Genomic DNA, 18,072 nt, shown 5'->3' on the forward strand with positions numbered 1-18,072 from the left:
TGCCATTTTCTATTTTAAAGAAAGTAAACTTGACAGAATTTCCCATGGATCTGAAAGCATACATTAATGGTAACTATTTATGTGTCATCCCTTACTGTTATAGGGGAGCTCAATTTTTAAAATCTCATTCGAAAATCCCGAACCTATCACTTTAAAGTACCGAGCGCTTGGCGAATAAACAGTTACTGTAACTATATTCTATTAATATTTAGGTCAAAAGCAGCTGACATTTGATTCCGTTACTTTGAAATCAGTCTTGTTATCAAACTTTAACATTCTGATACTTTTCCCGAGCACATCCATTTTTTCCACTCATAATTTCTTCGTGCGTGAATGTATAAATAAATTAAAAGATTAGTATATCCTTAGATCTTTCAAACAAAATGCCAAAATGGTTTACACTGTTTGTACGATTAGATTAAAGGCAAAGGACACAAAGTGTAGAGAATTTAATACATGCTTTCAAAGTCTTTTGGTTCAAGTGCAATGATCTATAACATTGTATCTGTATTTTTTAAAATTTTGTTTGTCTTTTGATTAAGTGTATGTATAACAAATTGCATTGAAAAGTAAAAACCTGAAAACTATGGGTAAATACTCTGTTACTAATTTTAGTGACTTTTTCTAAACAGTTTAAATTATCTTTGAATTTATAATCTAATAGTCTTTGTATGTTTCTTTTATTATTTCCCTAAATATACTTTATGTAGAGACACAAGCTTCATGATTATTTCTACATGGAAGTAAATAACAGTGATTTCTGTTCACCATGTTCATTGATACCAAGCTGAGTTTGAACATCTTTTCTGGGGTATATGCCACGTACCACATATTGAAAACTACAAGGATAAGCTCTTTATATTTACCTTTGTTCAATATAATTTTTTCAAAGTCCAAAAACATTTTGTACTGGTGTAGAGAGGGTCCTTAAATGAAATTTTCAATTTTATTAGATTTATACATGTGCATCTTTTGGTATAATATATTTACGAAAGCCCAGAAGGCTCATTCGAGATTCAAGTTTCGAAATACGAGATTCAAAATTCGAGATTCGAAATTCGAGTTTCGAGATTCAAGATCCAGACTAACCAATCAAAAGGCTCATTCGAGATTCGAGGTTCGAAATTCGAGATTCGAATTTCGAGTTTCGAGATTCAAAATCCAGATTAACCAATCAAATGCGGGTTTAACATTGATTACTCCCCTTTATTATGTTTAATATATCAATAAATCGTTTAATATATTTATAACAAATGAGTCATTTGAAGAAATTACAATGCAAGAAAGAGTGTTATATATATTAGAAAGAAAGTTAAATAGTCATTTGATTTTTGGTCAGCAAGATATACTTCAATTTATATTATGACTTCTTAAATATTAAATAGAATACAATGGATTGTTGACATAATAATAAAGTTATAAATAGTGACTAAAGATTAACAAAATCCTTGTAGCCTTGATAAATAAAAACCGAGTATATTTTAGTCTTTGACCATAACGCTATGGTCAGAGACTAAAATATAAAACCATAACGCTATAGTTCTGCAGCTAATTTAGACTAATCTACTGTTTGATATCAGACAAAATGAATGCTGCATTTATTCTAATTCATATTTGCAATCTATATAATTGTTAATTAGTTCAAGAAATCAAAGCCTTAGATGAAGATAAGTAATTGAATACTTTATTTTAATGCATTTCCTCTACTAGGAAAACGAGCGCGGTTTTTATTTATCAAGGCTACCTTGCCTTTCAAATTTTTAAAGTAACATTTTCAGTGTCGGGAAAAATTGGCATGTGTTGCCGGTAGGGGTGGGGATTTTGTTAATCCTTAGGCACTATTTATAACTGTATTATTATGTCAGCAACCCTTTATATACAGTAGACAATGCAAAAATATATATATTCCTGATATATGTATTCTATTTAATATTTAAGAAGTCATAATATTAATTGAAGTATATCTTGCTGATCAAAAATCAAATGATTATTTAACTTTCCTTCTAATATATATAACACTCTTTCTTGTATTGTAATTTTATCAAATGACTCATTTGTTATAAATATATTAAACGATTTATTGATAGATAAAACATAATAAAGGGAAGTAATCAAATGTTGAACCCGTATTTGATTAGTTAATCTGGATCTTGAATCTCGAAACTCGAATTTCGAATTTTGAATCTCGTATTTCGAAACTTGAATCTCGAATGAGCCTTCTGGGCTTTCGTATATATTTGATAATATGACGCCATATACATAACATATGGACGCTCTGACAATACTTTTGGATCAACCCTCGTATATTATGTACATCTATATAAAAGAGAATATAATCTCACTTGTTTGCCATTTTTTCAAGCCAGGGGAGTAAACTGAACTGAAAACCCTTGGCTTGGAAAGATTTAGATTATTTTTGTTTGGGAATGTTTACGCATAAATTCTGATGAAATAGAAATTGAAGGCATGAAAAATTTAACAATTTCCTCAATATTTGTTAAATTAATAAGAGCATTTATGCACTCAGAAATGATATATGATCTTGTACTAAGTTGTAGTATTCTACTTATCAGTCCTTTGTACTTTGTCCAAAAGTTGAGGACTCTCTCGATTTTATTTGGAGACACAGACGAGAGAGCAGAGGGTTTTGTGAAGCAACCACTATTTTTGGCTGTAAGGTAATCCAATCAATCTGCGCATCGCATTCAAAGATACGTAACGCTGTCGCTAGACAAACCCCGTATGCCCATGTTTTCCATATTTCAACAACACACAAATGCTGTAGCTAAGATGAAACCGTTTTAATCTGGCAATTGTGTACCTTCCTTTACAATATGAAACTAGAGTTGGAGCAGTATTTTTGCACAGTTTATCTTTTCTTATGGCACTATCGACTTTCCTATGCGCTGTGCGAAGGGTATGTATTTTTTCATCTTATTGTCTACAATATTTTTAAGTCAGTATTTGAAACATATATTTTCAAATGAAAATATTCACCGAATAATGTTTTATGTGGTATCTGAGAAGAGTGTTTATGATTGCTTTTGTCATAAGAGCATGAGCATAGAAGGAAGCTTTACATTTTCATATCCGCCCCAAGGCTATCCAAATGCAAACAAGAGGCCCTTGGGCCTCATCGGTTACCTGAGTGACTTTTGCCACGCTGTCATTTAACAGATTTCCCCCTTTGTAATAGCTATCTTGATCTTGACAACTCTAAATGGTCAAAATTTGAATAATTCAGAATCTACACTACCCCAGGAAGGTTCCACATAAATTCCTAAGAAGATTTTAAAAAAATTTCTATACATTTCTATATAAAACTTCTATTCCCTATTGTGCCCCGCCCTACACCCAGGGATCATGATTTGAACAATTGAAAAACTAAACTATCCAAGGATGCTTCCACACAAGTTTCAGCTTTTCTGGCCCAGTGGGTCTTGAGAAGAAGATTTTGAAAGTTTTTCCTTTATTTTTCTATGTAAAACTTGGACTTCCTATTGTGGCCCCGCCCCACCCCCAGGGGTCATGATTAAAACAATTTAAAATCTACACTTTCCAAAGATGCTTCCACATAATTAAGTTTCAGCTTTTCTGGCCCAGTGGGTCTTGAGAAGAAGATTTTGAAAGTTTATCCTATATATTTCTATATAAAACTTGAATTCCCTATTGTGGCCCCGCCCTTCCCCCGGAGTAATTATTTGAACAATTTAGAATCTACACTACATAAGGATGCTTCCACATCAGTTTCAGCTGCTTCCACATAAGTTTCAGCTTTTCTGGCCCAATGGTTCTTGAGGAGAAGAATCTGAATGTTTTTTCCTATATATTCCTATGTAAAACTTGGATTCCCTATTATGGCCCTGCCCTACCCCCGGGATCATTATTTGAATAATTTAGAGTTTACACTACCCTAGGATGCTTCCAAATAAGTTTCAGCTTTTCTGGTCAAGTGGTTCTTGAGAAGAAGATTTTGGAAAAGATTTTTACTATATATTTTTATGTAAAACTTGAATTCCCTATTGTGGCCCCGCCCTACCCCCCGGGGGGGGGGGGGGGTCATGATTTGAACAATTTAGAATCTACACTTCCCAAAGATGCTTCCACATAAGTTTCCGCTTTTCTGGCCCAGTGGAGTGGCCCAGTGGTTCTTGAGAAAAAGATTTTGAAAGTATTTCCTATATATTTCTATATAAAACTTTAATTCCCTATTGTGGCTCCGCCTAACCCCCAGAGGTCATGATTTGAATAATTTAGAATGTACATTACCCTAGGATGCTTCCAAATAAGTTTCAGCTTTTCTGGCGCAGTGGGTGTTGAGAAGACTTTTTAATGACCCCACCCTATTTTTGCATTTTGTTGATTATCTCCCCTTGGAAGGAGACTTGGCCATTAATTTTAACAATTTTTAAAAATTCTCCTTTTCCCAATGAGGCTTTGTACCAAGTTTTGTAAAAAAAAAAAAAAATGGCCATGTGGTTCTACAGAAGAAGTTGAAAATTCGAGAAGTTTGCGGACGGATGGACAGCTAGACAGCCGGACAACGATCATCAGAAAAGCTCACTTGAGCTTTCAACTCGAGCTAAAAAGATATGGTTGCATCATCAGTTTTAATTCTTTTTAGTCATCTACAAAAAAGCAACCAAATCACATTCTTTTGTTATATTTTTTATAATACAAGATATACTTTTTCTCAGTCATTGAAACAAAATTCTTGCAGCTAACGTGATTTAACAGATAACTACAAAGCCATCCTTAACCTTCCGGCATAGATGTTTCTCATTGTATTTACTAATAATTATGCTGGTGATAATTTTTTTGATAATTAATTTGAAACAGAAAGTTCTAGCTTTTTATTCAATATTGTATTCAAATTAACAATTTATAATAAAGGTCAAGATCTAGTAAATGACTTTAGATTAACCTTTTTAGTGCAAGATTCATTGTGACGCAATCTCAAATTAAACTTTCTTCTCCCATACTTTATGACTTTAATAGAATAATATAAAAAAGGTATTTACATGGAATTCAATTTGAAATCATTAGAAAAGAAATCCCGATACCTATATAAAATTTGATATTATTTTATAGAAAAGGCCAGAACATATAAACTATCGTTTTCTGAGAGACTGTAGGCAATCTGGATATATTACTTTTGTCTGCTACGGAAAAAAACTTCCATATTCGTAACCAGTTTTCTTAATTTTTCATTGTAAATGACATTTTTAAAATATGATTTTTCATCTTGTTTATCTACAAATCATACCCCCAAACACCTTATCTAACCAAGCTAAATTTGAAGGAATCATGAAAGGAATTTATTTCTCAAATTTTATTAATCTGTAAGCACTAATGATTTACTACATCGGGACTTTGAGATCCTGCATGCATTAAATCAATATTTTCTTGATGTATTATCAGAGGGATGATTTCTGAAGCAGGTCCATTGACAAATAAGTAGAAAATTTAGCTTAGCCGGTCTTGTATTGATACCACATCTTAAAATGTACGCTGGAAAGATTACATTTATGTATATTTCCAATACTGTATTTCAACCATATTTTCTTGTTTACTGAATATATAGATTGGAGATGGAAAACATTTTTTTGTAAATCTGTATTTTCTAAGACAGTAAATAGATGTGCTAGAAATGTCTTTCGCGAAAGATGGTACCAGTTATCTTGTTTGTTTGTTGCTGATCTTTCAAATTATAAATTAACAGAATTACAATTTTGTTAATTATTCAATGATCGCTTAAAGACATTTTCGAATTGTTTCAGAATTTTCAACTACAAACCTTGTTGTGTCGGAGAGATGTGGAATTCAACAGAGAATAAATGCATGCGTGAGCAAAGTTGGAATTGTCATACTGAAAAGATGCTCATTTTTTTTATCATTTTATGAAAAATTATTTACTTTTCATTTTCTTTTGTACAGAGTGTCCCTAGGGATATTTTGGAGAAAATTGTACTTTACTGTGCAATGTTCCGGAGTATGGATATAGATGTTCATCAGGGAAGTGTACATGCAACCGTGTCATTTGTAAAATAAGGAAATCTAGGGAATGTTTAACATTGCCCGGTAAAATGTGCTTAAATATTTTTTCTGTAATTAGATAGTTTCGTATTTCTATTGAGAATGAAACTCACAAAATGATTTTTTTTTAATTTCTATATTTAAAAACCAGTCTCGGAAAAAGCTTTAGAAAGAACAAATCCATATCCAAGTTAAATGACGCAACAGATTTCCAGTATGATGTTCTACAATTCGTCGACTGAAGAAGAATATGGAAATAACGAACAGTATTGAATCTCAAAGTCCATAAAACAATACAAAATAAAAGCAGAGCAAACACGGACCCCCCTAACATCAGAGGTGGGATCAGGTGCCATGGAGGAGTGAGCGTCCCCTGCCGACCGTCGTCAATTCAGTGTATAAATAATGGATTAACAATTGGTATGAAAAACGCAGGGGCGTAGCTTCCATTGTGGCAATGAGGCAACTGCCTCACTAGATTTTTCAACAATATTCCCTTTCCCATTAATAAATAATACATATAGCAGAAAATATTTAGTATATAATTTCTTAAAACCTTATTGTTTTTATTTATCATTTAAATAATTCTATAAATTATTTTACTGGTTCTGGGTCAAAATTCATGAGATCGGGCTCTATATATAGTTCTAAAATCTAAAAGTTTTTTTTTTTTTTTTTGAAAAACATTTATGGACCACAACAGCAAGGAGAAGACAAAGTTAACAACCTTTCTATGGAAAAGGGAGAATCAAATCGGAATAAAATCTGGAATCGGCGTCAAGTATTTCACAAATCCCGGTAAACTAGTGAATAATTAAATATTATCTTTCCCTATTAATCCAAATTCAATTATATTTAAATATACCGGTATATTTAAAAAAATAAGTAAAAAAAATAAAATACACTTTTTTTCGAAAATGTGTTAGAAGTTTGAATATACATTTTTATTTACACTATTAAATACTTTGAAATACAGTATGTATACATGTAGAATCATATGAATGCTGAATGTCATAATTCGGAAAAATCACGAAATTTCTGTCCAGAACAGTATAATTTTTATATTCTAAAAACCCCAAATTCAATTTCCGTCGGGGGGCTTCGCCCCCCCTGAACCCCCTACCCGGGCTCCGCCCTGGACGTGCTGGGGGCCTAAGGCGGCCCCCAGACCCCCGGCCACAAAAGTTTTGCCTCACTAGAACTTTAGGTCAAGCTACGCCCCTGAAACGTCAGTCAGCATTTGACTCAATGATCAACTGCATTTGCTGACAAGGTCATTGTATCGACCATAGAACTTACGAAATGATGACGTTAAACGAGACTGCTGATATTCTTGTTTCGTCAACTTGCTTGTCAATAATTTAGCTCGTTTTAGAAATTGTTCATACGTAGAGCATGCTCTTGCATATCGAATCAACTGAGATATATATACTCCGTATGCAGGTGATGAAGGTATATTGCTGCATAAGTAAGGGAAGTTCAAGTCATCACGTTTATCATATAGCTTGGTTGTTAGATTACCATTAGTGTCTTTTTCAAGTAAAATATCCAAGTATGAAACAGAAGTGTCGGACTCTGTGGTATCTTTTATTTCAAGCTCACCAGGATCGTATCGACGTAGGAATGGAAATTACCATTATTAATTGACAATACGTTGTTGATATATCTAAATGCCGAGTTGAAGGCCACAGCAAGTGTTTTCTTCTTTTCACGCAAAAGATTTATTAATTGACAATACGTCGTTGATATATCTAAATGTCGAGTTGAAGGCCACAGCAAGTGTTTCTTCTTTTCACGCATAAGATTTTGCATAAATTCTGCTTCATATGACTATAAAAATAAGTCTGCTAATAACGGAGCGCAATTTGTACCCATGGGAATTCCAATAGATTGTTGGAATACTTGATCTCCAAAAACCACATAGATGTTGTCAATCAGAAACTCAAGCATTTTCTTGATGTCAATTTCAGAGTACTTATGTGTGCAATCAGAATCTGTTTCAACAAAATAATTTTGCAAATGACCAATGACGAGGTAAGTAGATTTACGAGTTCCATTTTTATTGAAGAAGCAGTTGTCAATGATATCAAAAAGCCTGGATTTTAATTTGTCGTGGGGAATTGTTGTGTATAAAGTTGAAAAGTCGTAAGTTTTTAAGCTGTTGATTTCTGTAAAGTCTTGTGATTTCAAAGTGTCCAAAAGTTCTTTAGAATTTTTTAGCATCCACATCTGATTCACGCCACTTCTTGAATGTATAGTTGCACAGTACTCTTGAAGTTTTTCCTTCACTATTGTCAATATCTTAGTGAGGAGTAACGAAAGAGGCTTGATCGAACATTTACTGGAACCTGCAATGTGTCTTTGTGAGGATTTTTATGAAGTTTTGGAATCCAATATATATAAGGTAGTTCAAAATCAATTTGGCTCTGTGAAATATTGAAAGTGTTCAAAACTGACAGGTGATTTTGAAGAATTTCTTCCTTAGAAAGGGAAGAATGAGTATAAGTAGGATTACCACTTGTAGAATTAAATCCAAGTTTTTCTAGAATGCAATTTATATTATGAGCCTGCCTTACAAACATTCTTCAGAAAAACAACCATTATAAATGCAACTCTATCAAAGAATCAAACTAGCCTTGATAAGGAGGGTAGAATACCTTATATAATTATACTAACTAGTAAGTACATGTATATGTGGTGTGATATTAACTTGTCATTGGTGAGTGTGTCATTGTCGTTCGAAAAAAGTTTTGCCAAGGAGATTTACAAAATGATCAGCAAAGTTTTGATCCTATATACAGTGTCATCACAATTAGAAATGAGTAAAAATTTATCAAATTAAACGGGCTTTTCTTTACAAAGACGTCTTTATTAAAAACAAGATGTTTCGAAAACGACAAACGATTTACACATTTCATGAATTTTGCTTCCCAAGCCAGAAAATTTTGATAACAAATTTCATCCCTCCTCATATGGTGAATAATTCACTGGATTTTTCGTATTTTCTGATTTTTCCCCGCTCTCCATTGCTATTTTCTATTTTAAAGAAAGTAAACTTGAAAGCATACATTGATGGTAATTATTTACGTGTCATCGCTTACCGTTATAGGGGAGCTCAATTTTTAAAATCTCATTCGAAAATCCCGAACCTATCACTTCAAAGTACCGAGCGCTTGGCGAAAGAGCAGTTACTACATGTATCTTCTATTAATATTTAGATCAACAGCGGCTGAGATTTGATTCCGTTACTTTGAAATCAGTATTGTTATCAAACTTTAACATTCTGATACTTTTCCCGAGCACATCCATTTTTTCCACTCATAATTTCTTCGTGCATGAATTATAGATAAAAAGATTAGTATATCCTTAAATCTTTCAAACAAAATGGCAAAATGGTTTACATTCTTTGTCGATCAAATAAAAGTTTAGAGAATTTAGAGAATTTAATACATGCTTTTAAAGTCTTTTTTCAATAGTTTTCTAAAAAGTGCTATGATCTATAACATTGTAACTGTATTTTTTAAAATTTTGTTTGTCTTTTGATTAAGTGTATGTATAACAAATTGCATTGAAAAGTAAAAACCTGAAAACTATGGGTAAATAGTCTGTTACTAATTTTAATGACTTTTTCTAAACAGTTTAAATTATCTTTGAATTTATAATCTAATAGTCTTTGTATGTTTCTTTTTTATTTCCCTAAATATACTTTATTCAGAGACACAAGCTTCCTGGTTACTAGGAAATTAAAAAATAGTTATAATTTTATATATATCATTAAAGAATGGGAAGGAAAAATCAGATTTCCTAAAAATTCTTAATGTTTTAGAGAAATTGCGGAAACTTATTAAATGGATTTTTGATTTTGAACAATAATGTTTCAATATTTACTCGTCTAGATTAAAATAGATCACATCTTATTGTTAAGAACAATAACGTTAACAGTATATCTATTAATTCTTCAGAATTCGAGTTTCATATTAACTTGGATGAAGAGAGACAAAATGTTCCAGACAATTCAACTTACAAAATATTTTGTTTAATTGTATAAACATGGTATTATGCGTTTCAAAATCCATAATAAAGATGAAGATGAGTTAAGGGGAAAGGAAGCAAAATTAAATTTCAAATAAGGTAAAAGTCTATATATCTAATTTACAATATAAATTTACTTGGGGGTGCTGACTGGGGTTTTATTGTGTGAAAACTAAAATAATGAAATTCTTCATTTTTATACCATATATAACATTAACAGCGTACATGCCAAGATTGGATGAAATCTACCGTCCACAGACCATCTCAAAATACAGACAGATTTACTATAGGGTTATATATGAGAGTGCCAATTTTTAAACTGTAATTTCTTAATTTGGTTTGATTTTATAAATTAAGTGAAAAAAGTTGCTTTACAACAGTAAATATGTTTCATCTTACTATGTTGCGCGAAATATTGTGCAAATAAAACCCCAGTCGGCCCCCTTAAGTTATATTTTTATCCAAACTAGAACTAAATATAGAATTCATTTGGTTAAATATCCAACATTTTGAAAACTGATTTCAGTACACAATTACTAGGGTATACCTTTGACCAGTTTTCATAATTTTCGGCAAATTAGTTAATTTTTCATTTCTTTTATAGGTTTTCTTTTTCCCTTCAGTAATTATAGGTCAATTGATCCTCAAATATGACATACAAGTCTTGAAAAAAAAAAACCGATATCATGTGCAAGGGTATCTTAAGGCAGCACTTAGATCATTATTTGAAATGTTCGCACTTGATTGTGTAAAATTTGAAACAGAAAAGTTACAGATAAAATATTTACTTTTTATTCATTGTATTGTGGCCAATGAGTCTGGCTATAAGAGGCACTCTACTATTACGTCATAAATGGACGTCGATAAATGGAATATGTATAATGTATGCCCAAATTGAAAGTAAAAGGTTCTACATTACTAGGGGGGTTAACAATACTGTTTGTAAAATTTATTTTATTTCTATGGTCAAAAATTATATTCATATACATAAAAATAACCAAAACGTAAATCTTGCTAAAACATACATTATAAATTACACAATCTTATACATACGAGGGGTGATCAAAAAGTTCGCGATCTATCTCTATATCTTCAAAACCACAATTCAGATTTGAATAAAATTTTGTACACACATAGTCATACACAAGTTCTAATAGCATATGTTGAATAAAGTTTTGTTCCTTGTTTGTGACGTCACAATATGAAAATGACGTCACTATGTAGGTCACTTGTGACGAAAAATGGTTGTCTCAGTCTTACTCGTTCAACAAACGACTGTACAACTTATTATATATCATAGAAAGCCCTTTGCCGTACCAAATAAAAATTTGTACACAATTTATTAAGACCAATTACTTCCTATAAATTCAACTAATGATTGGATTGATTATTTTAGTGAGGGAAAGCAGATGGTTAAAAATGATACCTGTCATGTTGCCCAGTGAAAGCAAGTTTGAAAAGATATGTGTTTTTTATTAAGCAATTTGCTATCAAAGGCCTCCAAATTACAGTTTGAAAAATAGTTGAATATTTTAACAATAATATAATTATTAAATACCCAAGATATCGTTTACTTTAGATTTTAAACATATTAGATATGATAAAAAGGAAGCACCTATTTGCTATCCACCTTGAATAAACGTCTCTCCCGAGACAAAAGATTCGTGTTTTAATGGTTGCCATGCTTATTTTTGGAAAGGATATTCTTATCAACCCATTCTGTTGCCGAAATTTGACCATTTCTGACAAATGAACTGTTCTTGTTATAAAAATTAACTGACAAGCAGAGAAATATAAAACTCAGAAAATTCGTTCAGCTTTTGTGACAGAACGCTACGAAGCGGGTCACGTGACCGCCAATATTACGTGATTCGCGCATGCGCAGAACGGTGGCTGATGTTCATTTAAGTTCGAGAGGACTAATGTAAAATATGATCAACACTGAAACCAAATATTGTTTCCGTTATGGAAGCTATTCAAACTTTTTGATCACCCCTCGTACAATTTATATATTTTGTGATCATATCTTATAATACAGATCTACCATAGCATAAAATTGTCATGCAATTGAGAAGAAACATACAAGTGAACTTGATATTTTTCCAAATATTATTCTAATTTTCACTTAAGCAGTACTGAAATGAATTTTCATTAATCAATGGATATTGGACTAGATTTAATGATTACTACATCCCAGTTATAATAAACTAATTGACATTTTTACATGCATGTGTACTTTATGTAGTTTTGAAACTGGAAACTAATAAGTAAAATGGTGTTCCCTGAAAAAAGTTACCACTCCTTAACTTTGTTCCATTGATTTTTAATCTGTTCTCTTAATATTTTTTTATAATTTCATTTTATCCTCTTCATATGTCCAGTAATATATAGACTATGACAGTCAATGACAATACTCCGAGGGACACCAAGTGAGCGATAAGAAGAAAAATCCTCATCCTAGAAAACTGAGTAAAGAATAAGAGTTAATTAAGTCTTTCGAGAAATTTTAAAATAGATCATGTTTGACAAAGTTTTAAACAATCCCCTACCATCAAATCTGCATTTTTACCATCAAATCTGCATTAGTTAAAGATATGTATGCCGTGTTAAACAGTATTTTTGCACAGCTGAAACCAAACAAAAATTTCTGGAGTATGATAATCTATCAAAAATGAAGCATTCTCGCAAATTCGACGAAATATTATTCGGTATTAACAAAGTACTGGTCGGGAAAAGAACACGATATTCTCATGCATATTTAAAAAGGACTGACGTTTGTGTTGGATCTGCGCATATGCATGGGAAAAGCATCACGAGAATCATCAGGTCGAGGAAACTATTTTTGTGACGTCTATTCAGCGAGGAACCAACAAGACTGACAAATCGACCAATCAGCTCAAATGCATTAAATGCATTTATGGGTTGCTATTCAGTACATAAATACTACATGTGTTTTTCGAACAGGCTAGTTTTTTAAATCGCTCTCGGAAAGACGTGGTGCATTTTTCCAAGCATTTACACGCTTAATGCATTATGTACATTATCATCTACTAATCCCATGCTAACATTTGCACACAAATGAACAATGATAAAAATAAGAGTTTTCCCCCAGGTCCGTTTGTTTACAGTTTCCCCGTGCTGTACTGACAGTGAAAAGCCAATTTCACGTGACTATATATTCTTCGGTACAAAAAGCAACTAACTTTGAGGTGTGCTCACGTATTGACAATGTTTACAATGTGTACAACTTCGAAACATACAGTATGCTACTCAATACACGTTCTACGATCAATGCACATGAGAATGAATATAGAGGTAATTTTCAATTAAACCGTGAAATTTGTAACTCTTCTTCCTATTTTTCTAAAACAGGTTTCAAAAAATGTAAATTGGCTTTCCAGCCGTCATTTGAAATCGCATCGTTCCATAGCCCACGTGTTTGTAGTAAAAATGTAGTAGACCATCATGCTTTTCGGCTAATTCACGAGATCGCTTTCTGTGAGCATGCAAGACCACGTGTTCATGAATATTTCAATAAGAGGCGGTTTAATATCCGACTCGGAGAGAAAGTAATTTTAACAAAATAATATTTTATAAATTTTAAAAGTGATGGAGTGGAATTGTCTTAATTGCAGAAATTACATAACTTATGTAACTTGATGAGACACTACATATATTTATTTCTTTAGCAATAAAACACTAATACGGCATATATATCTTTAAATATTCAAGCCACTGTTTATATACTAGTGGAACTGACAATGTAGCAATTGTCTAGGGTGTCTTAAAATTTTCAGTCATTATAAACCTATTATATGTATCACATAAAGATACCTTGCTATTTGCGCTCTGCTTTTCAGACTTCCCATTGTGATCCATATTTGTCATGCTTATTGTATTCTTTGCATCTATTAAAAAAAATTAAATAAAAATTCAAATTATGCACGGTTATCAAAATATTTATATCAAAAATATTCTTTTTAATAGTTTTTTTTTAATTTAAATGTGCCCTTAAACCCTTCAAACACATACACAGAGAGAGAGAGAGAGACTACCTGCAGTCTGAGTGCGTTCCCTCATCTTCAGAATTTCAAACATAACTTCGAATAGAACAAATACAGCAATGTACACATACATTACATATGTAGCTCCTATCTTTACTCCAGCTTTCGTCAATTGCAGACCAAAAATTATGTTTATCACTGAAATGAATGCCACATTTTATTAAATTAGTTTTACTACAACTCCCTCCCCCCTCCCCCCCCCCCCCTCCCCGAGTCCATATAATCCAATTTATCTCTTTTACTTACTTTATTGAGCTATAAATTTACATGTAAAAATAATAAGAATCTCAAAATTCTGAAAAGTTTTATTGGAGATATTACCTGCTAAAATATGGGCAGAAACCCCGACAATAAAATGAGCCCAGTTGAAGTATTTTCGTCTGTCATCGTCGGGGGAACACCGAAAGAAAGACATGATTGGCTATAACAGGAATACATGTAAAATAACGTTCAACATGATAGGCTGAATAAAAAATAGAAGAACGAAATGATTGGCTAAAGAAACCTCGGATTTCATACGCTACACTGAGTATTCCCTAATTCAAAATTAGTATTTCTCTGATTAAATATTTTTGCCTTATTATTCGGAATAAAAGTTCTTACTTACAACTGGATGCAATGTAATTTACATAGTGCTTATTGTTGCTTTTTGCCTTGGAAATTGATTGGGGAAAAAAGTTCTTCATGATTAGTGTCTGTTTACTTACGTTGATACAAGTCAAAATCAAGACTACAATTCCTAAAATAGGATGTGAATTCAAATAATTTCTGTCTGATGCTTCTAAATTCTGAAATTAAAAAATCATATTTCATATTTTTCAATTAATCATTTATTCATCACAAAATAGATTATTATCATTATTAAATAAATATTCACTTAGCAGTGTGAAAACTTGTATTTACTAAAAATATCAGGTGAATTAAGAACATAAATTAGCTTGACATGAAGATTGTTATTTTTTTATGTGTCCAATGATACTTGACTGAAATTCAATTTTAGTTCCTTTTGGCTTACATCTCTGTATTTCTCTGCATCCAGTATAATGATCATAAAAGACGTCACCGTTAGGACCAATACAAGTACCATACAAGCACGATGAACCTACAAGTTAATGCTGTAAATCCTATCACCCATCGAGTAACCATTAAGATGTTTTGAAAGATGTCATTTAAACTTTGTGAACCAAATTTTTGGTCACGAATTGCAAAATTCTGCATATTGATGACAAAAAGAAGTACATCTTTATATGTGTAAAAGTTAATGCACCTGAAACCAGACTTTTTGCCCAAGAATAACTCTTTCGCTCCATTCTGATTTGAAGTACCGGGCAATAACCAAGCCCACACTCGAGAAGACCATCCAAGCTAAAACCATCACTAGACCTGTAAGTAAAATACATAACATGCAGTAAAAAATATCCATGCACCTCAAACAAATTTGTAAGTTATACATGTATCTATAAATCATTCTAAATATATTTACTAGGATACCTTCGCAGCACATGAATATGAATTTCATTTCGTTACTGGGACAATAAAATGTCCTTAATATGAAATATAACACTACTTTCCAGCACATGTTAATGAAAACACATTATTTTATTTATATAAATTGGTGATATTTAAAATTTTTGTTTATTTGGATGACGGTATAAAGCACCACGAAGCTTTTTAAATTTTACATTTTGATTTCATTATAATTTTATATTTACTTCTTTCAAGAAATGCAAAGACGACACATACCGTGTAGTTTTGCTGTTGGCTCTTTCAGTTTCTTCCCAGTGATCACCTCAAATCCAAATAAATCGACAGCATGCTTTGTTCTGGGAGGTTTGTGAGCATAATGTTCCTGCAGAACTCCATCTGAGATATGGAGAAAACAGACTTGTTGGAAAAAAAACTTATGTAGAGGAATTTATCCCATGTTTAACCTTTATCCCGTTGATATAGCTCATGTGATATTTTAAATTTATCACACACTAACAATGGAGAAAAGCAGTAAAATGAAATATCTTATAAAATCAATGGAACAAACATTGTTCGTGGTGTAAAAAAATTTTACAAGAAGACAAAATTATTGCCAACTGCTTCACTTTATACATTAAATTGTGTAGTTACATATCTAGACTAATAATCACTTTTGTTGATTTAAATGATTTCCGCCATTTCACTGTGTCTTTGTATATATTGTACAAAGAATCATTTATACCATTAAGCTGTCTGAGAGTAAAATTAAATACCCCGGTAGTCACAATTCTCTCAAACTCATGTACCTCTAGACTACTGCTTACATATTTCGATAAGATTACATGATCTTATTTAAGGGGCATCTGTTTATTGGATAATTACCTGTTATGAATCCTTCTGCAATAAGAAGGTACCATTTTGTATTCAAATCGAAGATTTTTGGATTTGTTGAATTGATTTGCCTATCAAATGAACACTTAAATATGGACCCAGTCGCAGAAGTTACAATATTTGAAATTTTCTCCAGCGGCTGAAAATTAAAAGGAATGCATTTCAAAAACAAAGTAAAATAGTTTTGTATGAAATTGATATATCAAAATTTAATAGTTACGCTTTTATTTTTTTATCATTAAAAAATTTTGAAATCATATTGATTTTTTAATTTGAATGTTAAATTATACCAGTAAGGTAGATTCATCAGAACGGAAAAAGTACAACATATACTTTGTAATTTATATCACATTTATCCAGTCTTAAGGAAATATTGAATTAACTTTTTACTTACTTTGAGATATTCACTGTTTCAAACGGTTGTGTAATTTGTTTTGCAACACAAAATTGTAAAGAAAACCTTTGGATGCGAACAGATGTTGGCGATACTAACTTTGACTTGTAATGCTCTAAATTCCTACTGTGCTTCAGTGGTCAATGTTGTACAATATGCTCTGTCTCTTCTATGTGTTACCAGTATTAGTGCCATTAGACTTACATTGGACAATCTGGTGTAAGTTTCCTCCACATTGTACCCTTCTTCTACTGAGACGCTGCCGGACACATATTTACAAGCTATTGTGCTGTCGTCACCCTAAAACAGTTCTGAACATTATTAGAATTCTTCAGATTGCTTCTGCAATCTTAATATTTATTCAGAGACTTTATTATCATTCTTTCTTAAATACGAGGGGTGTTCAATAAATAATGTCCTGAATTCTATGGCATACAATAGAGAAACATATGACATTACGCTTGACTTTCTCATGATTTAATCTTTAATTTATTTATATCAGTTAATGTGACCACTTTTCATCTCATATTTTCATTGTGAGAAGCTGGAAAACAAGGGCTATTCGATGCACTGAATTAAAATGAATGGTAAAAAATCAGTAAACTAGAGCGAAATTAAACGCTTCATTTAAGCTGCTGTAAAACTTGATAAGAATTCCAAAAAATATTCATTGAAATTTGTGAAAGTTACAGCAACCAATGCCTGTTTTATAGACACATGAGCAGGTGGATTTCAGTGAACAATAATGATATAATGGGCATCAAAAATGGGTATTGTCCTTGACGAAAAGGACTTAATACAATCAATGTTCTGTTTGCCAAAATTCTACAAATTATCACTTATGATTTTTTATTGACTCTAAAACACATAGCAAGTTTAAAAGAAATCAATTTGGGGATAATTTACACTATTTTAAAGAAACGTTTGACAGTAAAAAAAGCTAAGTACTCAATGGTCACCCTATGTTTTGAAAAATGAGTGAAAACGACATCGTGTAAGAATATCTAAACAATTATTTTTAAAAATCAGAAATTGTAGTTATCCACGTTTGTCTGAAATTCAAACAGATAATGAAACATGAATCCATTGCTTTATTACCCTCAAAACATTTTTACAATAAGATGCACTGAATAAAAACAGCAAAGGTATGAAAAGAGCAAAGAACTACAAGAGGAAAAAGACAGACTT

At 31.8% G+C, this 18,072-nt stretch overlaps 1 protein-coding gene and 1 long non-coding RNA gene across 3 annotated transcripts in view; one reads left to right on the forward strand and one right to left on the reverse strand.

Annotated features, from left to right (window-relative positions):
* The window catches only part of LOC134256915 (putative ferric-chelate reductase 1 homolog), a 35,086-nt gene that overhangs the window by 8,404 nt on the left and 8,610 nt on the right, over positions 1-18,072 (reverse strand). Inside the window, exons 3-12 of one of the 2 annotated variants that reach the window (XM_062739591.1) lie at positions 17,089-17,184; positions 16,482-16,629; positions 15,876-15,995; positions 15,400-15,515; positions 15,148-15,234; positions 14,840-14,920; positions 14,454-14,553; positions 14,124-14,270; positions 13,903-13,976; positions 12,105-12,533 (exon numbers count right to left, since the gene is read on the reverse strand). In XM_062739591.1, coding sequence (XP_062595575.1) covers positions 12,438-12,533; positions 13,903-13,976; positions 14,124-14,270; positions 14,454-14,553; positions 14,840-14,920; positions 15,148-15,234; positions 15,400-15,515; positions 15,876-15,995; positions 16,482-16,629; positions 17,089-17,184 — 1,065 coding nt within the window. In that variant the 3' untranslated portion in view covers positions 12,105-12,437. Of the gene's footprint in view, positions 1-12,104; positions 12,534-13,902; positions 13,977-14,123; positions 14,271-14,453; positions 14,554-14,839; positions 14,921-15,147; positions 15,235-15,399; positions 15,516-15,875; positions 15,996-16,481; positions 16,630-17,088; positions 17,185-18,072 lie in introns of those variants that run through there. The other variant, XM_062739592.1, reaches the window with a different exon arrangement.
* On the forward strand, positions 2,758-6,124 carry LOC134256911 (uncharacterized). Its single transcript, XR_009989814.1, has 3 exons — positions 2,758-2,917; positions 5,781-5,845; positions 5,938-6,124. It is a non-coding gene; the product is annotated as an uncharacterized LOC134256911 (long non-coding RNA).

This window comes from Saccostrea cucullata, unplaced genomic scaffold, assembly GCF_032062105.1.
Source record: "Saccostrea cucullata isolate Sc308-1 unplaced genomic scaffold, CSIRO_AGI_Scuc_v1 ctg804, whole genome shotgun sequence".
Lineage (NCBI taxonomy): Eukaryota > Metazoa > Mollusca > Bivalvia > Ostreida > Ostreidae > Saccostrea > Saccostrea cuccullata.